Source organism: Lycium ferocissimum, chromosome 11 (genome assembly GCF_029784015.1).
Source record: "Lycium ferocissimum isolate CSIRO_LF1 chromosome 11, AGI_CSIRO_Lferr_CH_V1, whole genome shotgun sequence".
NCBI classification, from domain to species: Eukaryota; Viridiplantae; Streptophyta; class Magnoliopsida; order Solanales; family Solanaceae; genus Lycium; species Lycium ferocissimum.
The window spans coordinates 32585580-32613215 of record NC_081352.1 but is presented as its reverse complement, the minus strand read 5'-3'; the positions used below and the strand labels follow the sequence as shown (position 1 = coordinate 32613215).

General features: G+C 34.1%; 2 protein-coding genes across 2 annotated transcripts; one reads left to right on the top strand and one right to left on the bottom strand.

Annotated features, from left to right (window-relative positions):
- Positions 1-1283: 1283 nt before the first annotated feature.
- On the top strand, positions 1284-3538 carry LOC132036317 (zinc finger protein ZAT1). The gene has a single exon (XM_059426632.1). The coding sequence runs from the start codon at positions 1812-1814 to the stop codon at positions 3174-3176; it is 1365 nt and encodes a 454-aa protein (XP_059282615.1). The 5' UTR covers positions 1284-1811; the 3' UTR covers positions 3177-3538.
- Positions 3539-9306: 5768 nt separating this feature from the next.
- On the bottom strand, positions 9307-15697 carry LOC132035826 (WPP domain-interacting protein 2). Its single transcript, XM_059425961.1, has 2 exons — positions 14426-15697; positions 9307-10254 (listed from the first exon to the last, which is right to left on the bottom strand). Exons 1-2 carry the CDS (start codon positions 15558-15560, stop codon positions 9563-9565), a joined length of 1827 nt encoding a protein of 608 aa, XP_059281944.1. The 5' UTR covers positions 15561-15697; the 3' UTR covers positions 9307-9562.
- Between the last annotated feature and the right edge of the window lie 11939 nt (positions 15698-27636).

The window sequence follows — 27636 nt, the reverse complement described above, 5'->3', positions numbered from 1 at the left end:
AAAAGTTATAATGCAGCCATTAACAATTCCTTGAAGTTTTCAATTCAATAATTAATAACAAGGGTAAAGTAGGTATGAAATGGTAAATTATTTCTTAGTTTTTCTAAACTAGATAAGTAAAAATAAACCTCTATTTTTAGTAAACTGGACAAATAAAAATGGACGGAGAGAGTAAAACAAAAGGCTATATATAGCATTGATTTGGCCGGTGTGAATGTGGCTGGCCGCATGCAAATGAGGCATGAATATGATAGGATAAACACGGGAAGCTGAGGTTAAAAAATCGCGTGGAATAAACACATAACTAGTAAATGACCCCTTAAGTAAGGTAATTAATTTATATTTTCACATTCAAAGTAAAAATTAAATGCATACGGTTAAAATCTTCGTGAAAGGTTTTGGTAACTCTCACACTCCTTGACAAACTTTGCATTAATTGGCTAAGATCGAGATTTAATTTTGAGCAAAATTAGTGGGAATATGTATGAGATATATACCTCTTGAAAAGTCGAAATTTAAGTAATTTGAATTTACAAGAGTTTTAATTTGATTAGGCAACTCTTTTTTTGGTTTAGTTGGCAGTCAAATCTTAAAAGATTGAGATGATCTTCAACTTCACACCATCACTTATCTCATGTAATTTAATTACCATTAATCTAAACATATTCGTTAAAACAAATAATCAATGATTTAATGGAGATTTAAAAACTTCTAAAAATTACTTCATCCGTCCCAATATACTTGTCATTTTCCGATTCACGAGATTCAAACTATATAAACTCTAATCAACCATTTTAATGTTCACGATAGTGATATGAGAAGAATTGCAACTTGTCGTATAGTTTTTGAATATTTTAATTTTAATTTTAAAATATTAAATTGATCTAATCCAATTTAGTTCTGAATATTAGACAAACTGACTCTCGAAAATCGAAATGTGACAAATATTGGGAAGAATGAGGAAAGACTATAATATCTTTTTGCGGTAAAAACTTACACGCATCCGGTGTTTATACCAACTTCAATAGACGCATGACATATATTTGTACATATACTTTAACACTTATATCACCATGGCTAATGACATTCATTCTCACCTCATTGAGTCATTTAACTATAGTAAGTTTATATGGTTAAGTATTTGTCCTCCAATTAATTTACCAAACTGGAATAAATGGGTAAAAAGAAATTGAAAAATAAAAACTAGTATATATCTCTTTTTCCTACCCACACCACAGTCAATGCCTTAGTTGAGAACGTGACAGTCAATTTCCAGTTTTCCACATTAGCAGTTTTAGAATGACTCTTCCTCATCCCTTCCTCTTGCTCTTCTTCTTCATTTTCTCATTTTCTTCTGAGCTTTTTTCTCTTACAACTTCATTATATTACTCACTATTATAAGTTGTGATTATCTTTAATTTCCTTGTTGGAGCTGATATTTTGTTTTTTGACGACAAATTTCCTGCCTTTTTTCTCGCTATGGGTTTCTTTTTTAGCTAAGTTGCCTCCTCCTCCTCCTTGATTTAATTCAGTTTGTTTGTTATTGTTGTGGAGTTTATATCTCTTTCCTTTGTTTTAGGGTTTTGTATGTACATACATAGTTGCTTAGCTAGCTAAGTTACCTGCCCCTCCATCTCTAGCTGCAGAAATACAACAAAAAATCTGGAATTAGCTACGAATTTTGTCACTAATCTGCCAGTAAAGAGCTCGTAGCTAAAAGATTTTGTTCTTGAGCTATAAAATTTATGCGTAGCTAGTTCCTGTTTTTTCAGTAGTGATCAAGAGGTAATTCTTCCTTCAAATTTGTTACAATGGTTGATTATCAAGATCATCGAGTTGGCAAGGAGACATTGTGGATAAAGCTCAAGATTTCTGAGGATGATGTGTTAGAAGATCACAAACAAGTCCTAGAAGATCATAAGGATGATGTTGTTGATGAAGATGAAGATGAAAAGGAAGTTCAGATTAATCCAAAAAATAATGATGATAATAATACGAGGATTTGTCATGTGTGTAACAAAGGGTTTAGGTCTGGTAAAGCACTTGGAGGTCACATGAGAATTCACGTTCAGGCTTCCAAAAAGCAGCTGTACCTCTCTGGTAAAAAGTGCAAAAAGTTGAAACCACTTGTTGACAGGTACTACAAGAAACGAATATTACAACAAGATCATGAAGAAAAATTAGATTTAGAGAATTGCGACAATCAGTTGCTACCAACTTGTTCAATCTGTGGGAAGAACTTCCCGTCCATGAAATCGTTGTTTGGGCATATGAGGTGTCATCCTGAACGGGCATGGAGGGGAATTCAACCTCCTCATTTGAAATCTCCTGATGATAATAAAAAAACAACTTCTGCTATTACTGAATCTGAGGATTTACTAGTAAGCGCTACTAATGAGATGGATAAAAAAACAGCTTCTGCTACTACTGATACTGCTTCTGGTGGAGATTTATCTAAGCCGGTGCCTGGCTGGTCAGTGAAGTCTAAACGAGGCCGCAAGCCTGTTGCTGAAGAATCCACCAACTCAGGCCTGAAGGATGAGGAACAATTGCGCGATGCTGTGAATCATCTAATGCTGCTAGCCAACGGAGATTCAGTGCTCGAATCCGGCCTTACTGGAGGGGGCTATGATAATAAGCATGGAATTCGAGAAGAATTGGAGACAACGAACAGCAATTCTCTTACTTCAAAAGCTGAAACTGATCAAGAATTAGCTTATTGTGTTTCTGAATCGATGATCAATGAGAACAAGAAGAAGAGAAGGAAGAAGATGAAGTTTCTTGATTCAGTAAAAGATGCAGCTAGTCCAGTTTCTCTTGATCATGACCAAAATACGCCTGAAAAATACAAGTGTAACACTTGCGAAAAGAGCTTCACAACTCACCAAGCTCTTGGAGGGCATATGTCTAGTCACAACAAATTCAGAATGGTCATTCTAAATTCCGATATTACTAATGAAGAAGCATCTGCTAGCAGCTCAAAGTTGTTGGATGATAGCAAATTATGTTATAGTAACAAGAAGTTCCCAACGAATAGGTGTCAATTGACTTCGCCTAGTGAATTCAGCAACATTAATGGACGAAGAATTCTGGATTTTGATCTCAATGAATTGCCCCCTGATCATGAAGATGAAGTTGCTGATCATCATGGGTATTTTTCATTTCTTCCAATTTAATTAACTAGGTAGCTTTTAAATTTCTAGTTATTGCATCTTTTAGCTTTTTGGTTAGGAACAACTAGTACTAATTTCTCTTCGCAGCTTGATTTATAATCGCATAGTAACCTTCTTGGCTATTATTTAGTTACTATTATCTTTTTCCTTTTCTTTTTTTTTTCTTTTTTTTTTTCTTGTTTTCAATCCTTAATGGGTGTTTCGAAGTAGGGCTAGCTGTTGGCTTTTGTTCTTATATTTACAATTATCTTGATGGGAAGCACGATTGTCCAACAATGTCTGCTGTCAGTAGGAAAACACCAAATGTATATACTATATGTACAGGAACTCTTCTTTCAGTACCAATACATGGCTTCCAGTCTAATTTTTTTCTCTTGCTTTTCGTGTTTTGACCGCATAACAAATTGAAAGCTTTTTCTACTTGGATTCACTGTATATTTGATAGCTAGATGGTTACACTTCTCTCTCTCTCTCTTATGTATTTTGCGTCACAACTAGTTGAATATTTGTTGGTCATGGCAATAGTGGTTTCTAGGCTGAACTCGCATACCGGGTAACTATACCCATCAAGGCGCTTGGACAGATGGGAAATGCTTAATCAGCCTTTTTGCTTCCGTTGAAATTTAAACCTGAAACATCATGGTTCTTAACCAACTTCATTGATACTAAGCTACACCCATGTAGCAACACCATAAATTCTTCTTTTAGTGAGACTAGGAAACAATAGTCAAGATTTTTGTAGTGGAAGTCGTGATAGTTTTGAGATTTGTCATCTAGCCTGATGGGGAAAATGAAAAGTTTTACTTTTATGGTTTCTCACCTGATGTCCCGTATCTATATTGGGGCCTGATTAAATCCGTATTAGCGTCGGAAACTAATATAGGAGCAAAGCGCTCCCTAACAAAGGCGATTCCGTATAAGAAGAACTTGACCCAAAACGCCTGATTAAGGATGGAGGAAAAAAAAATTAAAGGTCATCGAAAATCAAGAAACTCCTCAAAGCCGGATCTAGAACTTTGCTTGTAAGTGTATAATATAACCAACCTATAAGACTTAGGAACCCCCTCATACACGTAATTGCCAACAACTTCCCGAGAATCTTCCTTTTTTCCTTTTTATTCATTAATGCAAATTAGTAAAAGGAAAAATTGGAAATCCTAAAGGAGGTTATAGAATCAGTGAATATTTACAGGTCAACTTAAAAGTGTCAACATAAGGAAAAATAACAGAAATAAGGGAAACCGCGTAATTCACGGCTTGGGGGTAGTGAAAGAATACCACTCAAGAAAAAGAAAAATCCAAAAATACAACAATCAGCATTAGGAATTTGTTCTCCGAGAGCCTTTAATTCTTGTTCCAAGGTATGTATCACTTAGTCAATTCATTACAGTATATTACTAGTTTACTACTATTCCCTCCGATTAAAAAAAGAGTGTCCATTCAGCCATTTGCATACCCCTTAAGAAAATACTAACTCCTAGACAATAATAGATAATTTGATTAAACTATCCCTAATTAAAAAGGTATTGGGATTTGGCCATTTAACACTTAGAAAAATAAGGTTATACTTTCTTGATTTGATAAGTAGATACTCTTTTTGAACCGAAGCGAGTATTAGTTATCATCGATGCCAGAACCGCATCTCACTGATTTATCTAATTTTTTCCCTAAAAAGAAAAATAAAGTGGAAAGGGGTGCACAGAGTATACTTAAACACTATGTTTACACCTAATTACATTAATTACTATGGTTAGATAATAAAATGAGACGACAATGTATATTAGTTAACTATTCCCTCCGAATCAAAAAAAGAGTTCACTTAGCCATTTGCACACCCCTTAAGAAAATACTAACTCCAAGACAAAAATAAGTAATTTGACTAAACTACCCCTAATTAAATAGGCATTGGAATTTGAAATAAGTAAAAAATAAGTAACACTTAATAGGGGCAAATATGAAAAAAAAAGCTAAGTGAACTCTTTTTTTTGATCCGGAGGGAGTACTATTTAAGTGATGCAGTAACGTTAATTAAAAAACATGTGATTTATTTATCGATTTGATGTAAAGATCAAATATGACTATATTTTTTTTCGGCTGGACACTGATGTTAGCTTTAAGTTTTCGGTCTAAAGAGTTAAGATATTTTTCCTTTGTTGATTCACTAACTTGTGACCTAAATCCTAAACTCTGAAAATACAAAAGATAAAGAGAAAAAAATAAAAGTTGGATGTTTGTGTTGAGAAAATGAAGAACATCGTGCCCTTTTTGTATTTTGTCGATACATATACTTGGTCGTGACTCGTGAGTGTGTTTTGCCCGAGATAAAGAGAAGCAAATAATGTTTAAAAATATAGCTGCTCATGGTGTTTATACCCAACTAATATATATATATATATATATATATATATATATATATATATATATATATATATATATATACTTTCATTATTAAATTAATTATATATTTTTACCTTAAATTGTAATTTAACCATGATAAACTGGTATGATTTAGTGTAAACATCGAAAGACAATTTAATAAAATTGTTTCCATTTTAATATTCTGAATAATTTAGGAGGGAATATCGTAGGGAATTTGAAAGTAGTCCTAAAACCCAACTGTTTCTTGCCCACATTCTCGTGACCATTTATATGAAAGTAGCATCCATTTTTCCCTATCATTTTGCCTTTATATACCCCTACCTACCATCCTTACTTGCATAGACAGATGTCGGATTTTAACAAGGGATCAAAACTATCATTATGCAGAAGTCCGAACGATAGTTTTAGATTGATGGTAAAATAATTTTCTTATCATTCATAGATTACAAGTTCGAGCCGTAAAAATCAATTATTGATTTTTATATTAGGATAAGTTGCCTATGTTACACCATTTTGGAAAATCAATTATTGATTTTTATATTATCACTACATTCATTAGTTTTTTTTAGCAATAATAGGTTTGCACTTACAAATAGATATATAAGTATTATTAGGATTCATAAATTGATTAGTTTTACATTGATCGTCGACCTATCATAATCCTCCTCTTTTGTTTAGGATTGAGACCAACAATGTTAGCAAGTTCACGCGCCCACATAGGCGGAAGTTACTTATAAAACTAATATGTATATCAATTATCAAGTCGAGGTAGTGAGTGGACCTGCTTTATTTTCAGTTACATCAACACAGCTCACTAATCATCTTTTAGCACTTTCTTATATTTTGCTGATAATCCATTACTCCATCATTGGTCATTAGTTTTTTTACTTTATTTGAGCAATAAAGTTTTCAAGTTATTGTCAAAGTCAAACAATATTGTCATGGGCTATATATTTTAAACATTTTTTTTGCGCGGACTGCCCTTCTTTTGTATCTTTAAATTTTTCCCTTTGTGGTAAATTTTGCCCCTCATATTTTACATTGATGAAAAGGTGGGCAAATACATAAAGTTCGGGTTCGAACCCCGCTCATAAAATAAAAAAATAATTTCGCAAGGCAGATCGGCAGTATGCCGGATCCGCATACAATCTTTAAGGAAAAGCTAAAGTTATGCCGGATCCGATTGAGACCAACAACGTTATGGCAAGTTCCCCATAAGGCAAGAATTTTTCCTTAATGCATAGACTTTGCCTTATAAGGCAAAGTTTAAGTTACTTGTAAATACTAATATGTATATAATATATATATATATATATATAAAATAGGCAATTATCAAACACAACTAAAAGTCCGTCGAGGTATATATTTTTTTTAACTTTTCGGAAACTTTTAGAGTGGACCTGCTTTATTTTAAAACATAACTAGTTACATTTTCCTTACACAGCTCACTAATCATCTTTTTAGCACTTTCTTATATTTTGCTGATAATCCATTAATTCCTTCACATCATTGGTCAACTCTCCCTTGCGAATTTTTTTCAAATTTTGACAGAATGGCGATTAAACCTATGGGTTTTAGCCGAAGCAATAAGTTTAAATTTCGCGAATTGCCCAATTTTAAATTTCATTAAAAAAGTGAGCAATAAAGTTTCTACTATATATTATTTTCACAAAGTCAAACAATATTGTCATGGGCCCTTTCTAGCTCCGCTCCCGGCTAACATACCCCTTATCCACAATAGTTTACGGAATTTGTTAAAACTTTTTGAGTATAATTTGATTTTATGTACTCATCAACTACTATAAGGTAAAAATCAGAAGAATATATGAATTTTATTCAACATTTAGTGAATAAAGATCTATTAATTAAGTTGATGGAAATGAATTCTAAAAGGGATGAATATGAGAAGATTCGGTCACGCGTCCTGATTAATGCGAGAAGTTAGAAGATTTGCTAATGGCATTTACGTTTTGATATGTGTATGCTCAACAATTACTTAAGTTTAGAAAGAGACATTTTGATATTCAATCTTATGATATTTAAAGATCAATGGACGTGAATCCCATTTTTCTTCAAAAGTCAAATTGTTGTCCTACTATAGTTCTAAGTTACTGGTATTTAGCTAGTAACGAACAGGTGGAATTTTCTACTTAAGATTTCTTTGGTAGTCGTTAGTACTTCTTTAGGTTTCTTTAATACTCCCTCCGCTTTTGGCTCAAATAAGTTTTCACTTACATAATCAAGTAGGAATTAATTTTACCTTTTCAAATTTGTCCCAATTTACTCAAAACAATAAGTAGGCAAGAATCTTATTACTTAAGAGTAGTTTAGTAAAAATACCTTTTTTTCCTAGGAGTTAGCGTTTTATTAAAAGGGGTGAAAAAGGCAAATAAACACTTATTTTAAGCCGGAGCGAGTAGTTGTTAGTACTCCCTCTATTCACTTTTATTTATCCAAAGATTCGAAAAATAAATTTTCACTTTTACTTATCTTTTTTAGCTTATCAAGACAAGACAATTTTTTTTCCTGTTTTACCGATAGCATTAAATACTCACTTCAAATCATTTTTCAAATCCAATAAAGATACGCACCAATTAATATGGGTACATTGGTAAATTATGCATTTTATTTATTATTTCTTAAGGGATGTACATAATCAAAAGTGGACAAATAAAAGTGAAATAAGGGAGTATTTCTTTGACACTCAAGTATATAAATTGGCATAAATAGCGTCCATTGGCATTTTCGGTTCTGTTTTGATGTCATGATGTTTTATTAGTGAAATTCGAAACTCCATAATAGTAATTATTTAATAATTACAGAAACTGAAAAATAGCTATTCGTGAATTTACATGTAGCTTAGGTTCATAGTAAACTACTTGGTTATCATGGGCCAACACTTGAGCCATCTTATAAAAGGGCCATGGATAACAGACATGGTCAGGGCCAAATAAATGTTGGCCATCACCAAGCCACTCCACACTCCACTTTCAATAACATTTTTTTGCGCGAGTCCATTCTTTTAGGCCTCATTTGTACCTTTAAATTATGCCATGATGTCCTTTAATTTTTGCCCTTCGCATTGCAACTTTGAGTTTTCGCAAATAATGAGGTTCGAGTCCCCCCCGCTCGAAGATAAATTAAAAAAAAAATCGCAAGTTATGCCGGACCCGCATACTTTTGTTAAGGAATTACACATTTTATGCACAGAAACTTATGGGCGGACTTGGCAAAGTATGGAATAAACTTTGATAATTCCTTCACAAAGTTATGCGGTGGGGGCATACTTTTAATGGCAAACTTTTATGTAAGCATATAAGGAATTATCAAAGTTATGCGGACTATACAAGGTTAAATGGGCTTCCTTCACAAAGTGAGCCCATACTTTTATGGGCAAACTTTTATGGGATCCAAACTTTTGAATGAATTATCAAAGTTATCTGGACCGGCATACTTATGAAAGGCATAAGTATCACGGTCGGATAACTTTGAATTCCTTCACAAGCGTATCCGTTGGGGACATAGCGAAATTTAAACTTGCCTTGCGAATTTTTTTTAAAATTTTGATTTGCAACACAAAAATTTAAAGATTTTAAATATGAGGGGCAAAATTTAAAGACCACTCCAAACGAAGGGCAATTGCCCTTTCAATAATCCAAATATACCAGTAGGCAGTAGACAATCCATCACACATACTATTGGAAAAGGGAATATACCCAGCTAACAATTGGATGAATAAGGATATGAGACCACGTTAAAGAACTTCCAAGGTGAGCCCTTTTATAGAAGCAAAAAAAGTATCTCAACTTATGAACCAACAGATCATCTTCTATAATTAACCTTGAACAAAGACTTGAGAAAATGAAAAGTGGGTATATCACCTATCTATAAACATCTAAAACAAACTAATCTAAAATTTCAACATTGCACGATGACAATGTTGATAGTAAAAACCCCAAAAAAAAAAAAAAAAAGAAGAAGAAGAAGAAGAGAGAAAAACTTCTGTAACATTAAGTGGGTACAAGTTCAGCATGATCATGAGACATCTGCATCAGAAACAGTCCAACAACAACGGCCAGCAACACCAACTGTATGAAAAAACACGAACCATACTTACAGACTTTCTTCTGTAGCTTTAGCTTTTCATCAGTGCTTGCTAAATCTTCACAGTAACTTCCCAACTTCTCAGCTTGTGTCTTGAGCATTGCAGCCTTTGCTTCTGCATCTCCTAACATGTGCACCATCTGTGCTTGTTCTGAAGCTAAGGTCTTTTGTTCTTCGAAGAGGGTCAGTTGATCAACTGCTGCACTTCTCAACTTTTGGGCTGTTCTTGATATTGTCAAATACTGAATTTCAGCTTCAATTTTCTGTCTGAAGAGACCCTCGAGCTCAATTTCGTTAGTCTCTTCTTCCTTCTTTGAGCTACTACCTAAAATGGCTTCAAGTTCAGTAACTCTTGCTTCCTTGGACTTAACCAGGTCTGCTGCCTTCTGAAGCTTGTTTTGCAACTGTAATATATTATGCTTTAGGGTAACCACTTCAGACTCCAAGGAGTTCAGAGGATGTTGAGCACCATCCCTGTGCTGCGAAAGCACAGATGTGCTTGGTCTAGGGAAATCAGAGTCATCTGAAGGTATTCCAACATCCTCCAGCGAATGGCCAAAGATAATATCTTTTCCTATTTCTTTGAATTTCTGAATTTCTGTGAAGAAAGCACATCAAAAAAATTAGTCCAATGCATGGATAACAAGAAATTCAACAGAGTTTTTTGAAGTATGTTCATTGGTTTATATTATTAAATTTGGCAGACAGACAAGGAAAGCTCAAGAAGAATGCTTGTGAACCACCAAAAATCAATGGATATACATATTGACTAAACAGATCAGTAAAAATTCTTTAAGCATGGAAAAAACACACGACATAGTAAAGCTTATCTAAAAACAAGAACATTCACAGAAAGGAACTGGTCAACTACTTCATATGATATAATATGTACTTCCCCTTTAATGTAATTCTGAGGTCAAACAGGACCAACACCGATAATCAATAAAGAAAATATCCTAATATGTCAATGAAGGGGATGACTAAACTGGGAGTGCAAAGCACCTAAGCCCGTCCATCTGATGCTTCGAAAGCAAGAAACAAACTTTTATTTGACCATGACTCTCAACCTCACCTACTCTGACTTTTGCCTCTCTGTACTGTTTTCTATCTAAAGTCTTGTGTAAAAAAAAAAAATGCTGTGTGGTTCGCGGAACGGGAAAATCAACGATACCATAGGAGGGAGGGGAGGACAGAACAGAGGAAGCAACTTCAAAGTTATAGAGCAGTGACAGAAAAGTCAGCGACTAATAATTGAACATTAATGAGTAATTCCATTACCTTCTCAAAAAAAACATTAATGAGTAATAGAGTTCGTCTTTGTGTGTGTGTGGTGTATTCATGTATTTTCATATAAAAAAAATAAAAAAATATGAATTCTAAATAAAAGAATGAACAAATATATTCAATTCTCCTATATTTCCTAACAAGTTTTGCAGGAGAAAGATTAATAAAGGAAAGAAGACAACAAACAGAACAAGAAGGAAAAGAATAAAAACTAGCAATACACGGTGGAAGCAAGAATAAGAGCCACAAAGTCGTGACTTCAACTGACATTGTCATGACTTCAAGTCACTTTTGCCAACAAATGTTCTCCTTGCTGCAAGGAAGAAGGCAAGAATAAGAGCCACAAAGTCATGACTTCAAGTCACTTTGTCCTACAAATGTTCTCTATAAATAACAATCTAAGTAGTACGGAAAAAGGCATCAAAGCATCAACAGTCACAAGAATTATTCTTGGTCTCTTTCTTGCAGTAGAAATATTTCTTTGTCCATAAAATATTTCTCGTCTTTTAAATTCCTACTTAGTTTTTTTTACTTCATAATTGAGTAATTTCTTTTGTTGGGATAGTTTATGAAACTTGATACATCTGTATACTATCTATCTATCTATATATATATATATATATATGTACTATCTTAGTCATATTTGAATCGATTAGCTTTGTTGCAGGCTATATGCTCAAGAATGCCTATAAAAATTGGTAATATCATCAACTATCTGATCACATCGTGCAGGTATGATGCTTCTGTCAGAAAATTGTGGTTTCCTTCGACAATACTAAATTGCTTAGAAGTGTTGGAATTAGTACTAATCCTAAATCGACAACTGCTTCAAACAAAATGACATGTAAGAAGTTTTGCTCAAAAAGTTCATCAACTACTGGGCCAAGAAAAGAGAAGGTGAGGACGAAGAACTTTTGAGAAATAAGAGCAAGCAACCTCTTGTTTCTCCAAGTGGAATGACGCAGATCATGGAATTGTTGACAGGAAAATTTGAATCTTTGGAGAAAAAAGTTGAAGAGATGAAAAAAGAAATGAACGCAAAAATGGAAGGAGTGGAGCACAAGTTGCATAGAATAGAACATATTCAGATGCAACACATCATCTACGACTCTACAAAAAAGAGGTTGCCCCGGACACTATTTTTAGCGCGTAGAAAAGAATGGCTATTTTTTTTTTTTTGTATTTACATTGAGTGAAGAAGAAAGCTAAGGAAATATTTCCCCCACACTTGAATTTTCATCCTCCTGGATAAATCTCATTATAAAGTTATTCCTACCTCCTTCATTATCAACAACAAATAGTTCTCCTCCCTTGGCTGTGTAATAGGCACACGTATCCAATTTTCTGAGTATTCTTCTCCCCCTGTTCTGGGCCTTTTTGCCATCACTCTTTCCGAATTTGGCTCCAACATTCTTGATCCTCCCACATTAGGTGTAAAAAGAGGAGTATATCCAAGGAAAATAACTGCAAGATCTCCCAAACTTAAGAGAGTTTCACTGTCATGATCTGAAATAACTGGTTCTTGGGGCACTGGAGATGGTGGAGGATTTTCAATGAGCGGTGGAGGGGGTAAAGGTTGTATCATAACTTGCAATTCATCTAGTGAATAGAATCTTGGGATAGGACATAAAGATGGATTACAAACTGCCATAGTCGATATTGAAATTGGCTCAGTATACTGCAAAAAATAAGTCATTATTTGCACCTAATTTGAATAGTCCCAAATCATTGTAGAGTTGTAGATGATGTCCAGTTTTGTATTCATTTCTTTTTCCATCTCTTCAACTTTTTTCTCCACAGATTCAAATGTTCCTGTCAACAATTCCATGACCTGCTTCATTCCATTTGAAGAAACAAGAGGTTGCTTTCTCTTATTTCTCAAAAGTTCTTCCTCACCTTCTTCTTGGCCCAGTAGTTGGTTTTGGACCAAAAAATTCTTACATATCATTTTGTTTGAAGCAGCTGTGGATATAGGATTAGGATTAATTCCAACACTTTTAAGCAATTTAATAATTGTTGACAGAAACTACAATTTTCCAACAAAAGCATCATACCTGCACAATGTGATCTGATTGTTCAGGATATTAACAATATATATAGGCATTCTTGAACATATAGCATGCAACAAAGATAATCGATGCAAATAAAGATCTGCCCCGTCAATCCACTACTCAAGAAAATAAAAAGAGGCCTTACCCTGTACTTAAGATTTCTTACTTTGGCGTATCCTTTGTCTCCATTAGTTTCATATCCCCAATCAGCTGTAAAACAACATAGCTCATTCTCCACCTAATCCAAATAAGGCTTTGTCTTGTCTATGAATGTCGAAGCTTTGCTAAAGGGTTGTTAACAACCTTAGGCAACACTAATTATTACCCAGCTCAAGCAAAGCTAAACAATTACCAAACAAATTTCTTCTAGGGGGCTCCCAGAACCCTAGCAGCACATGCAGCTGCAACTACGAAGGTTCTCCTTCAGCAATCTAAGTTTCTAGTGGTCCTTAGCTGCAAAGTTTTCATTCCATCATGGGAAATAAAATCCAAAGTCCATCTAAATAACAATTCCAGGAATAAGCTTAATTCCTCCATAACAAAAGTAGGCGGGATAGGTATCCTAATTTTACTTTCCCACAATAAGAAATTGAATTCTTCAAATTACAATCTCTAATGTCCTAACACCATCCTATAAGTCTATATCAGGTAAAACAGATATACATGAAGGTCTGCATGCAAATAAAAGAGTTAAAATATACTTGTGCGAGAGGGAGAGTCAGAGAAGGGAGTCGCATCAAGTCCAGAAAAACACAGAAGGATATAAGCTTGTAGATTTTTTCGATTAACATGAGATTGAACTTGGTCAATGGGTTGTTGGACATGCTTTAAGTTGAACATGGCCTTTGTATCAATAAATACGTTCCCAACAAGATCTGCTGTTGCTAACAGAAATTTATGAAATATCGACACCTTCACAGAGTATAATCGTGAAGTTATTATACCAACAATAATTTTAAAGAACCAGAAAATGGCAAAATACATGACATTAACGCACATAAAAGCTTCTTTTAGAAAAAGAAAGAACACCACGGTCAGAGATACACACACATTACCGCATGATCACCAAATATAAACGATTATATGCCTCAAAGAGGATAAAACATAGCTGGTCCCCAAATGATTATTTAGGCATATGTACATTATTAGGATTATGAATGCTACCTCCTAAAATAATTCACTGACTTTATAGACTTGATGTTATTGTTCCTATAATAATGCTAGCATATATTTCTTGAGTGATGCCAAAATAGGCAATGTCAAACATAAGTACCATCCCCTTACCATATTGATTCAACCAGAAAGACACCGCCTTGTGCAACATACAGAATATGCAAAGTAGAACAAATTTCTGAGGCAAATCATGATCTACATCGATACTTTTCATTTAAGCAGAAGTAAAATTGAAATTTTCAATAAGAACTAAGGATCTACCTTTTGCAAGCGCTTCTTGAGCAGCCTGGAAGCCGAAGATAGATTCCATCAGAGGATCATGATCAGTGGATGAACCTTGATTCTCACTCTTCTCTTCCTTAATCTCCCATGGAGATTCAGCAGCTAGATCTTCTTGTGACACATTTTCAGACTCCCTATCATTAAGTTCCTCACCAATTGGTCTTTCTCTGTCCTGAGCTTCGTCACTGGATTCTCCATCATAAATCATTAGCCTTTCACCTTTTGTACCGTTACTTGTAGCATAGTTACCCTGCATAAAGAGAAAATTAGAGCTTCTCGAGTCAGATTCCATGCTGGAATGAGAGTTTTCCTTCTCGACTTTGACCCTTTCTCCTCTAGGCTTTTTACTAGTTTCAGCCCGACTTTTTCCCTGATGAGGTCGCTGAGCTGATGTGCCCAAGCTTTTCCCACTCAAACTCCTCAACCAATGCTTGTCAGATGGATAACCAAACACCACAGGTGATCCTTCATACCTTGCCTTTGGAGCACTAGCTGCAGTAGAAGACCTACTACTCCGATCCTCGCTGTTCTCTGATTCCGATACAGCATTGAAAATCAGGGAGTCACCAATTAAACCAAAACCATCAACCAGAAATCCGGTACTCCTGCATACCGCATTCGTAGACGAAACAGATCCATCGCTTTTTTGGATCCTTCCAGCAGAAAAGTTTACACCTTTTGCTGAACTACCAACCGGACTCGCCAAACCCCGTTTCAACATTTTATCACTGTTTACACTACTACTATCCCCATCCTTCCTCGCATCCCGCTTCATCCTTTTCCATTTCTTCAACCCGAACCCTTTCGTTGTCGGAGACGATTTCACCAAGGGAGTTGAAATTTCAATTCCCTTGCCTTTTACATCATCCAATTTATTACTACTATTATCCTCACTACCCTCACAAGGTAGGGGTAAGGCTGCATATACACCACCCTCTCCAGACCCCACTTGTGGAATTACACTAGGTATGTTGTCGTTGTTGTTATCCTCAGGAGTACTACACCCATTACTTTCTACCTTGCTTTGATTACCATGTACAAATCTCGGCGGGGTAGTCATTGCTTCATTATCCTGGACAGAATTACTAGCTGAATTTTCATCTTCCAAGTCCATTACTAGAGAAAAATGTATAGGGTCGGGTTTAATGGTGGGTCGGGTTTAATTGTGACCAGAATTAAATTGGTAGGCGCCACGTAGGATAATAAAGGCCGGGACAATGGGACTTAACGGTTCAAGGGTATATATGTGCTCAAAGTTGGATGGTCAGTGCAAATATATCGAAAAAGTATAACGAAGGGAAAATTTAACTTTTTAAAAGAGTAAAGGGGCAAATCTGACCCTTTTTCCGTTATTTTTCGAATCCAGATCAAGATCAAGATCGAGAAAAGTCAAGTATCATTCCAGCTCGCGATTTCAAACAAAATTGAATTGGTTCATTGTTTAAATAGGAAAGGGAGAAGCAATATAGTAAGTAATTGGGCGTACCTTTTCATTCATTATTATCCAGAAGATTTGTGATGAATTTGAAGAGAATTTGGAATTATGGAAACCCTAGAAGTCGGCCAGATTTGGTAATTTTATAGCCCGCCGAAACATGTAGAAATAATTTTATTGTTTTTAGCACTGAACTACTCCCTCGTTTTCTTTTGCTTGGCTAGTTCCCGTTAATAAAATACTTGTTATGATAATATCAATATGAGAAAGATTGCAATTTATATGATTATTTTTGTAGTTGTCGAATATCTATATTTTAAATTTAAAATATCGCATTAATTTAATTTAATTTAGCTCTGTAAATTAATTAAATTGACTTTTATGAAGCGAAACATGATAAGTAAAAGTGAACGAAAGAAAGTATTCGGAAAAGGTTAAAAATACCCTAAAGTATTGAAATTTATAATATTTGTCTTCCCTTGAAGGTCCATTCATGCTCCTGCCATTATATATTTGAGCCAAAAATATTCTTATTTCACATGAAATTTTGCCCTAAAAGATAACAAGAACATATTTGGACCCACACACATACAGGATACAAAAACAGATTGTTGATCTACTGGCGAAGGAAGAAGCAAAGGAAAAATGTATAATCTAGAATTTTGATAGTGTCTCTAGTGTGTTAATAATACAATTTAGACAGACATTACAAGAACTACATTTAGTAACTGTATTTTGAATAGTAATATTATCTTGAGCTGAGGGTCTTTCGGAAATAGCCTTTTTATCTTTCAAGATAGGGATAAGGTCTGCGTACACTTTACCCTCTTCAAACCTCACATTGTGAGATTTCACTGAGTATGTTGTTGTTGTTGTATTTTGAATAGTAATATTAATCTGCTAATGAACGAATTAGTAGCAATGCCCCGATAAGTATGTAATTTGCGTAAGTTCCTTCTCCACATTACGAGTGAGTAAAGACTACCATTAAAGCAGCTAGACTTACTATATCCTTTCCAATATAATTTCCAATTAACCAAAAAAAAAATGTAGAAAAATGAAAGATTGGTCTAGAAAATTAAGGATTGGTTGCAACGCGGAATATAGGGAGAATATACAGAAGAGCCACATGGAATTGGGGCCCACATTGAGAACGAATGTGGGCCCAAAATCGGTGTGCTAATGATCTGTACCACTACTACTATGAAAGCACAACACTAATATCAAGGTCGTATAACAAATATTTGTAAATTATTTTTTTTATGACAAGGAACCCGCAGTTGCTACCCTTCGAGTGCGTACAGGGTAAGCTCCGCTTTTGTATAATAGCTTGTAAATCACACGGGAGAGGTAACCTGCACTACGTATGTCACACCTCACCCTTGGTAAGGCGTGATTGGCACCCTGCACCCTACGGGAACCGAGCGAACCAACTTATAACTCGCATCCTTCATGTCTCGAATGGTAAAAATAAGGCTAAGGGCTAAATATGAACATAATATCATGCATAACTATATGTATAATGGACCCATGACGCCAACATAACAACTGACATAATATAACTAAGTGCATACTGTGAACCGGCTCGCAAAGCCTCTATGAACATGATTTGAAGTATACAATAGACGTGGCCCCCGATACCCTTAACACATATATATATATATATATATATATATATTTGTGTGTGTGTGTGAGTGTGTGTGTGTGTGTGTGTGTGTGTGTGTGTGTGTGTGTACCCAGACTCGCAATGCTCCAGGAAGAAGTGGAGCCACCACTCAAGACCAGTACCTGAAGGTAGCCTACGATGAAAGATTCTCGTCTCGTCTATCTACACCTGCGTGCATGAACGCAAAGGTCCACAAGAAGGGACGTTAGTACAAACAACGTACTGAGTATGTAAGGCATGAATAGTAATATGAAGATAGCAAAAGATAAGGTGAGTAATTATACCTCGTACACTTTCTCACACCTCTGTCACGTAAATTAACTTGTCTATGGGAAAGAAAAAAAAACAATTCATACACATCAATACACAATATACACACAGTTGCAGTTACATACATTTACTATACATACATCTGTCATATCCGCATACACGCCCTATCGAGACTCTCGTGTCATCCGTGACCCGGCCCTCTTCGGGACTCGGTGTCATCCGTCACCCTACTTTCGGGACTCGGTGTCATCCCTCAGACCACTTTCGGACTCGGTGTAACACGCAACTCGATCGATGGATGCAATGCATACATACATACATATACATAAGAATACATAAATGAAATCAACATCATCATTAGCATTATCATTATCACTATATCATTCCTTGAAGGATCAACCATCGTAAGATGAAATAGATAATGTCATGAGAGTATCGAGAGCCATGAACTTAGATGGCATTAGAAATAGAATCGTCATCGCTATATCTCACCTCGAAAGAACAAGTATTATGAGGCGAGATCAATCACAAAGAATAGTCTCAAAGATCATGAATAAGCTCAATAATATCGTAAGGATCATGAGATTCATAGGCTTCTAGCATTTGTGGAGGCAAGGATATTAGGGATATGGTACAAAGGTTTATATTATGCCTTTAGAAAGAAAGGGTTTTAGCCATACATACCTTAACCTTGCTGCGTCCTTAATACTTCTTGAGCAATCCATCAAACTATTCAATTCCAATCTACACAACATAAGGAGGCTTCTAATCAAGGCTAAGTTTAACTCACATATTAAACTAGTAGCTTGGTTACGGGAATTCGGAAAACATCTCCCTTGTAACATTCACTTCCACTCAACTCAACTCAATTCAATACAACAACAGCACATCAATCCTAGTGTATATTCACGTTGCCACTAAGTTAAATCAAAAGCCATCTGAGAGATTCTTTCAAAACAACTCGTATGCATAACATCTTATTCTATATATATTCTATTTCAAGTTTACTTCCAAGTTATTCCATCAAATTTCCAGCCATAAATTACCACAAGAACGCAACCCCAAAACGGTCCACAATATACACAACATCATCAACAACCACAAGGACAATATACAATAATATAAGCAAGTGAAAATCTCTTCAAATTCCATCCAAAATCAGTCCATAAGATAGCCATACCAACAACTCACTTTATGTCTTGCAAAACATATTTTCTTCACCTTAAAACCAACAATTCTTTTACACACAACTTAATAACAAAGTTAAGATCATATTCTTACCTTGAACTCCTAAGACTTCTAGGAAAAATCCTCAGTTTTCAACTCAAATGAGTAGCCACGCAACAATCATCACACTTACTATGTTACCCCTTATTAGTCTTTTGATTTTAGGATGGTTTCTTGTCAAACTTCGATGGCAATAAATTAGGGTCACTTAAAGAAGATTTGGAAGAGTCTAGAGAGAGTTTAGGGATGAGAGAGGCGTAGGAATAGTGGGAAAAAAATGCAGATTTTCCCCTTTTAATTTTCTGGTCGTCACTGTTCACCCGTCAAACTTTTATACACTGATCTCTTTATTTGCATACTTGGATATAATCAAAATTTCATACAGCCTGTATAACTTGTTCAACATCCCAAACTTAACAAAACTTATGTTTTTTCTCCGATTCGTTTTAACCTCCAACCTTCACGACACTCGCTTATCTCATGTTAAACATGACATAAACACTTATAACTTCAAACATAATCCTGTCCTTTGAGCTTATATGACTAACTTATGATGCAACTTAACGTACGAAAATACGGGATGTAACAACGTAAGCCCCGTGCGATGAGCTCGACCCAGAAGGCAAATCCCCGGCTTTTTGTAGGTAGAGAGTTTCGAACCTGAAATCTCCATTATGGAAGTTACATGCTCAACCAACTCAATCACCCTTGCGGGTAACTAATATTTGTAATTTTGCAAAGCTTAAACTGTGGTTAGCTAAAAATTTATCCAAAGAAATCAAGTTCTTCTTAAAAGCTACACCAGATCAGAAATATCTTCAATTCTCCGAATACAAAACGACCAAAAACATTTATGACAATGTTGTTATTATAAAAATAAGAAATTAGATTAATGAATATTGTTTAATCACATTAAGCAAGATGAGTTATTCTGTCAAAGACGAAAAATAAGAGGGAAAATGAAGAGGAAAAGGAAAAGAAAACAGGAAGAATAAAAGGAAAAGACAAAAGTTAAAGAATAGGAGACTTTTCAAACATATAATACTCAAGAAAAGTTGCACCCTATCAACTTTTTCTTTTTCTTCGTACAACTTTTTATTAAAAATTTGAAAAACAAAGCTTTTCGTATGACCTCGCATGATTTTTCAATAAATACTAAACAAGTTACATTATTCAATGTGAAGTGGCAATCACGATGATAGGGAAAAGAATTAAGATACTTGTAAATTTAATTGTTAAATTACCAATAATTTGGACTAACAAAAAACTTCGACAAATGAAGGGGCCTGAAGCACAAGGGGCAATTTGCACAATTGCCCTTCGTTGGGGGTGGTCTTTAGTTTTTGCCTTTACAATTACTGGTCTTTAATTTTTGTCTTTCGCCTAAAATACCCCGAGGTTCTGGATTCGAACCCCGACTTAGTCATAAAAATAAAAAAAAATCGCAAAGCAAGACTTTACAAAAAGTTCTACCTTATGCGACAAACTTTTCTTAAGGCATAACTAAAAGTCTGCCGGAGAGGGCAGAACTTTGCCTTATAAGGCAAACTTTTAGTTAGTGCATGGGGCAGACTTTGCCTTAATGCATAACTAAAAGTTCTGCCTATGCCTTAAGGTAAAATTTGCCGCATAAGGCAGAACTTTTTGCAAAGTCTTGCCTTGCGAATTCTTTTTTTTTTATTGAGCGGGGGTTCAAACCCAGAATCTCAGGATATTTTTGGCTACCTTTTCAAGCGAAGGACAAAACTTAAAGACCATCAATTTGTGGGGCTAAAATTCATGACCACTCCAAAAGAAGCGCAATCCGCGCAAAAAAAAAGGAAGCACAAGGCCATAGCACATGAAAATGGGTAATTTAGCCATTCCTCTTCCCAAGCCCAATAAGCACTTGTTTTGGGCCATAGATGGCAGAATCTAGCCCATATGCATAATTTTGATAGAAGCCTTTTTTAATGAGAAGGATACTTATAAATTTTCTTAAGATAACTTACTACAAGTATATATTATTTAACGTAACTATACTTTTTAATAATTAGTTTAGTAGCCTATAATATTATATTTTTACAACTTATAGCTACCCACTTTTCTACCAATTAACTTACCACTCCCCACACCCCTATTTTTTAGCTGCACACTTTCTCTCTCTCCCCTTTTCCTAAATATACACGTTTCTAACTCCCCATCTCCCCTAATTTCGTGCTTTTCAAATCAGTTTCTGATTTCTTTCACTTCTTTTTTTTACTCTGTATTAACTGCTCATTAATTTCAACCTTTTACCCCCAAAATTCAACTCTATTTCCTAAAATATGTAAGATTCTCTGTTATTTTTGTGTTCTCCCTCATCATCTTTGTTTCTTTTTGGGCTTTACTAGGCCACAGATTTTCATCTTTCCCTGTATTCAGTGGAAGTTTAAAGGTTTTTTTTTTTTTTTTTTTTTTGAGGGATCCATGTATCATTCATCCTCATGTCGTTTTAGACCACCATCTTCTCCGGCGTGATCTAACCGGCGTCAGTCGTCTTCTCTTTTCCGGTCAGATCTGTAGCTATTGCATGGTCAAATCTATAGCAATTACAAAGACCAGCCTATTTGACACAAATAAATGCAGCAGCAATTAAAAAGATCGACCTATTTGAACGAATGTATATTATTAAAGACCAAATCATTTAACCGCCATGATCGTTCCTAGATGCCCCCCGCCGGCCACCGAATTTTTGAATACAGGTCTGAAGTTTTTGTTATTGGACAAGAGTAAAAAATATTCATGTTCTCCAAGAGGTATTTTTTCTCATTAATGATTCACTTCCGATATGTATTTTACTTGCATTTTAAGTATATTTTTATCGTATTTTTAAGTGAACTTCAGTTCATTCCCGTTTTTTCAATTCACCAGATCTATATCTTGCATACATTTTAAGTATATTTTTTGTCGTATTTTTTATTATTTCAATTAGTTTGTGTTTTGAACTTCAGTTAATTCCTGTTTTTTCAATTCACCAAATCTGTATTTTGCGTACATTTTAAGTATATTTTTGTTGTATTTTTTATTATTTCAATTACTTTGTGTTTTTAATTGTGTGTGATATATTTTTTCTACCTAATTTGTTACTTGTAAATTTATGTGATTTTGAATTTGTGTTTACTTTTTATCAAAGTATATTTTGTAGCATATATTCGTGTATTTGAAGTGTATTTTTACAAGACACGGTATACACCATGTTGTAGTGACAACCACAGTGCATTTGACATTGATATATTTGCATTATATTTATAGTATATTTTCAGTATATCTTGAATGTGGTGTTATTTATTGTGGTTAAGTTATTTTGTTATTTTTTCATGTCTTGTTAATGTAAAGTTTCAGTATATCTTCACGCATTCCAGCTGAAATTGATGCAAAGTTTCTTCGTATGAGATACGACGCAAATCGACAAGGCAACCCTGAATGCATTTATTGATAACGAGCAACCACCAATACCTGTCAAGGCTACCATTGATTATGATGCAGTGATTTTAGTAGATGTTCGAGAGATTTGTAGAGAAAATGGTTTATGTTTTAAGTTATTTTTTTCTTTTCTCCAACTTTTTTTTAATGTATAACATCATCATAAGACATTATTTTTATGAAGATTTTAGAAGAAGTTTTATGTATTTTGGTAATGATCCCGCTTGTTGTATAGTTGAATCGTAGATTTGAATTCTGTTTTTATTACATTTATATTTTTCTTGTATAGTTACTGGTAAAAAATTACAAAGTGCATTTCAATATCAAGTTTGTATTTCCTACATGTTTTCACTATATTTTATTGATGAACCAGGAAGAGTTCTATGCATTTTCTCTATATATTCATGGTACACTTGAATTCATTATTGAACCATAAAATCCATTTTTTAAATATACTTCAAAAATTAAAGAACAATTTTAATACTTCTAAAATACATACAAAATACAAGTGAAATATATTGTAAATATATTCATTACGATTCAAATCTTTACGATCAATTAGAATACACTCAAAAATACAATCATAAGACAGATAAAATACAGTGAATCAAAAGCCACCCTTAGGGATTAAAGTTTTTTATGGAGTCAAGTTTTCCCATCTTATTAAAGTTACTAAATAATATTCAATATCAGCTTATTACACTCAATAACTAATATTTTTTATTTTTAATAATGTAATTTCATTGAATATTTTTAATAATGAACACAAAACCGATGGTCATAAGATCGACAATTTCAACTTGTCACTATGCAATTCAATTGATGAACAAATCAAGCTGCATGATTTATGGAACATTAAAAAGAGATTTTTTTTTAGTTATATTTTGGGAAAAAATATGAAGAGAGTTTTTGAATTCAAATTTTATGTGAATGATTAGATGTTGAATGAGATATGTGATTAGATATGGAAGAGAATGAGATTTGCGTGATTTATGGAACATTAAAAACAGATTTCTGTCTAGTTTGAAAAAGATTTTTTTCCTTAAATAGAGGCATTATTTGCTCAACAGCGTATTTAGTCTATATTTTGTATATTTATGCGACGCGTTCAGGACCTAAATATAGGAAAAACCACCTACGAATTGTAAATAATGAACTTGTAGTTATAGCTTGTTAGAAGCAGCTAAAAGGTAGCTATTTGTGAAAATTTTACTTATATTAATGCGGAAAGAACGCGTGCGCCCTCTTAAACAAAAATAATTACCCGTTCATACTCTAATTACTTTCGTACCTCCAAAAAAATCAAATCTATTTACCCGAGATGCCCCCAAAATTATGATATCAACGTGGTATATAAATATACTGAGATGGTATCATGGAAGACTGTTTCAATCCTTCTCTTAGTCCTCCATGATACCATCATGGCATATAAATATACTAAGATGGTATTATGGATGATCACCTTCATTTATTAAAAGACATTACGCTTAGGAAAACCTCTATGATACCATCATCTTATATACATAAAATGTGATGGTATCACGGAGGACTGCTTCAATCCTTCAATAAGACACTCCTCAGTACCATGGTACCATCGCGGTATATAAATATACTGAGATGGTATCATGAGGATTGCTTCAGTCCTTCACTTAGTCCTCCATGATACCATCCTGCTTCAGTCCTTCTCTTAGTCCTCCATGATACCATCATGATATATAAATATACTGCGATGGTATCACAGAGGAAGGTTTGGGCAAGGGGGTATGGCGGGTAAATATTTCCGGCCGACTGGGATAGAAGCGAAATTACTTTAGGAGAGGCATGGGGCGGGTAAATATTTTATATTATAGGGGTATTTGGTGTTGTTTTTCCTAGATTAATAACAAAAACTAATTAATTTGTATATCATTTAACTGTTCTTGAATTCGATATCCTATGTGTTTTCTACAAAAACAGAAATAACAAATGATGGTAATTGAGAATAAGTTTGGAGGCTCCCAAAAGGCTTTCATGCTTGCTTTATTTTTGGCCAAGTTATGTGACTTTTCTCATATGTTGCACTTCATCTTCATGTACTTTTGTAGGAGAAGTCGAATCATTCCTCCTTTGTGAGGCTTGAGCGTACTTACAATTTTTAGATCGACAAGCGAGAGAAATTGATCATTTACAACAGAATTGGCTTCTCTAAATAGATGTCACACTTTCTATACTCTTGTGTTACTCATTATTGACACCTGCATTTATTAAGGAGATGAATGTAACATTCATTTCCATTGAACAACATACTTACCACTTCTTTGGAGTCTGACCCGATGATTAGAAGGTGAAGATTATGCTACTGATTCATTTTTTAAAAAGTGCCTATTTATTATAGGAATAATTACTTCTCATAACTACCTCTAAGAGGTAATTATTGATACTGATTCATTTTTTAAAAAGTGCCTATTTATTATAGGAATAATTACTTCTCATAACTACCTCTAAGAGGTAACTATTGATAATAACTACTATTTAATTTATTTATATTTAGTAGCTCAGTGATTTTGTAAATTATCATTCATAGCTATATCAAAATACATCAAATTGTTGTGGTTGGAGTGGTTATTGGGTGTGGGCTCTGCCCCTGCATGCGCCTAGGTTTAAACCCAACTAACCACATTGTTTTTCTTACATATTTTTCCTAGCTTCTTCTCCTTGTATCTAACGAATTGTAAATATGAAAAAAATAGTTATGAATGGTTAATTGCTCCTAAAATGTAGTTATTTATGTAAGTTGCCCTTTATTATACTATATTGCTTTTTGAGGTCACACTTTAAATTCTATCCCTGTTAGCCTAGTGAGATAATAGGAATATAGAAAAGGTAAATGTGAATACATTGTGAGGTCCAACGAGCAAGTCTTGATGGACTTACTTTTTTGTCATAATCATCTGCAGAAATTGAAATTGCCTTTCATATATTTATAATAGTATATGTATATTATTGCTACGTTTTTTTATCAACAAGTGCCATGTGACATGACTACACATTAACATAGAATTCAAAGTTATCACAAGTTACTACATTTCACTATTGTATTAATCAAATTACTTTCTTCAAATGAAAATGACCAGGAGATATAAACAAATGTGTATATTTCTCCTCCACTTGCTTCTTTGTTGGGCTTTACCAAGTGAAAAGATCAATGTACAAATTTGTGGATAAACTTGTTACATTAAAGTAGACAGCAACCCCCCACCCCCACGCCCGCGCACCCCCACCCCACTCCCCCCTCCCAAAAAAAAATAAATAAACTGACAACTGTACTGAGAAATTTAAATGTCTTTTATTGGTTCAATGAATATAGTTGCAAAAAAGGAGCACATGATCATGGAACTATTCAACTATTTCAATCAAAATCATTTAGTTCCAATCAAACTAAAATAATATGTCTGGTAGTGGAGAGACAATTCATACCTTGCCATCCAATTAGATTCCAATAAAATGGAGATTCCATTTCTAATTACCCATAAAAAAAATTATGCCCTAGTTAAAAAAATTAATTTAATGGTTAATGCATGTTTACATACCCCAATTGTTTATATTAATGTGGTATTTAAGTGTGACACAGCTACTTAGAGTTCTTTTTTTACTTTAATCTTTTTTAAAAATTGTTTTTAAAGAGGGTTAGGGTTGTAAGATAGGGAAAGGGGAAGGTTCTTGATGATATTCAAACTCTATGCTAATTGATTCTTTATAGAAATCTATGGTAAAATGCAATTTGTCGAGTTTAATTTAAGATTTATCTTTTATTTTTAAACATAGCTTTATCTTACATCTATTTAATTAGTGAGGCATTAGCCATAAGCAGAATTCATCAAAGGGATAAAACAAAAATAAATAAAAAAGAGAGATTTTTATTCCCTTTCAATCCAAATAGGAAAGCAAATAAATCACTCAAAAATGAGCAACATACTAGACTGCAACCTTAATGTTGTGATAGTTTGATAGAAAAACACATAAAATATTTGGCTACTGCACATGATTTTTTTTAATGATTCCATAATTACAAGAGAAAAGAAAAATCAGGTCAGAAGTATATTAAATTCCAAGACCAATTAAGAAGTGTTGAATGCACATGCAGCAGACAGGTCGTAGGAATAAAAAATGTGAAAATGACAGCCCTTCATAACACTTCTCAAAAATCATAATAACATCATAATTCCTACTAATAATTTGATTACTCAAAAGTCAAAATGTAATTAAGCCAATAAAAATTAGTACATGTAAAGGAAAATAACACTAACTCAAAACTAAAGCTTCCAACTTGTTAACGTGCCGACAGAAGTTCAATTGTAGGGGTCACTGTTTAAGTCAAAGTAGTTTTCTGAATCTGACACCTCAAGTTTTTTTTTTTTTTTTTTTAAATAATTGAGAAATTTTCGAGAACCAATAGTGTATTTTTTTTTTTTTAAACTTAAAGGATATAAACTTATCTTTTTATTTTCCTTTACTTAAATAATTTCAGTAAGTCGTTGGGGAATATCGAATTTGAGCAAGGAGGGCCATAACTTCTTGATATACATTGCTAGAAAACTCTTTATGTATTTTTTGTTGTAGAGCGCAAAGACTTATTGAGTCTCATTTTATAGAGCGCATAACAATTCTACAATGCAGTACGAATTGTATGACTGACACAATATGAGCATTATAACCACGCTCCCTGTACAAAAAAGACAGTTTGTAGAACCCTATAATTTCACCTAATTGATCGTGGTAATTTTCTGAATCGGGCACCATCATCCTCAAGCTTTTTCCATAATAGAGAAATTTTCAAGTGTCATTAATGTACACTTTGAAACTTGATAGATAATAAGCCCGTCTCTCTATTTTTTTTTTCCACATAAATACCAACCTTTTGTTTGTGACAGAATTCAAATCCGTAACGTGTGACTAACTCACACGATGACATGCTGAACTTTTACCGCTAAACTCAAGTGATCATTCTACTCTAGCATCTTATAAAAGGGGAAGCTTTTATTGCACAAAAAGGTGGAATCCTTAATCTAATCCAACCATAAATTTCCTTTTTGAAGGCCAACTGGTAGCAAGGACCCGTGATGAATCTGTTGCTGGCCTATTCTTTCTTCTATTTCCTTTTTCTAGTGC

Bases quoted from the DNA above. Each gene is read 5' to 3' on its own strand.
- LOC132036317 (XM_059426632.1), top strand. From the start codon at position 1,812: ATGGTTGATTATCAAGATCATCGAGTTGGCAAGGAGACATTGTGGATA.
- LOC132035826 (XM_059425961.1), bottom strand. From the start codon at position 15,560: ATGGACTTGGAAGATGAAAATTCAGCTAGTAATTCTGTCCAGGATAAT. The intron at 10,255-14,425 runs GTAGATCCTTAG...CTTTCTTCACAG, and splicing joins TCAAGAAGCGCTTGCAAAAG to AAATTCAGAAATTCAAAGAA.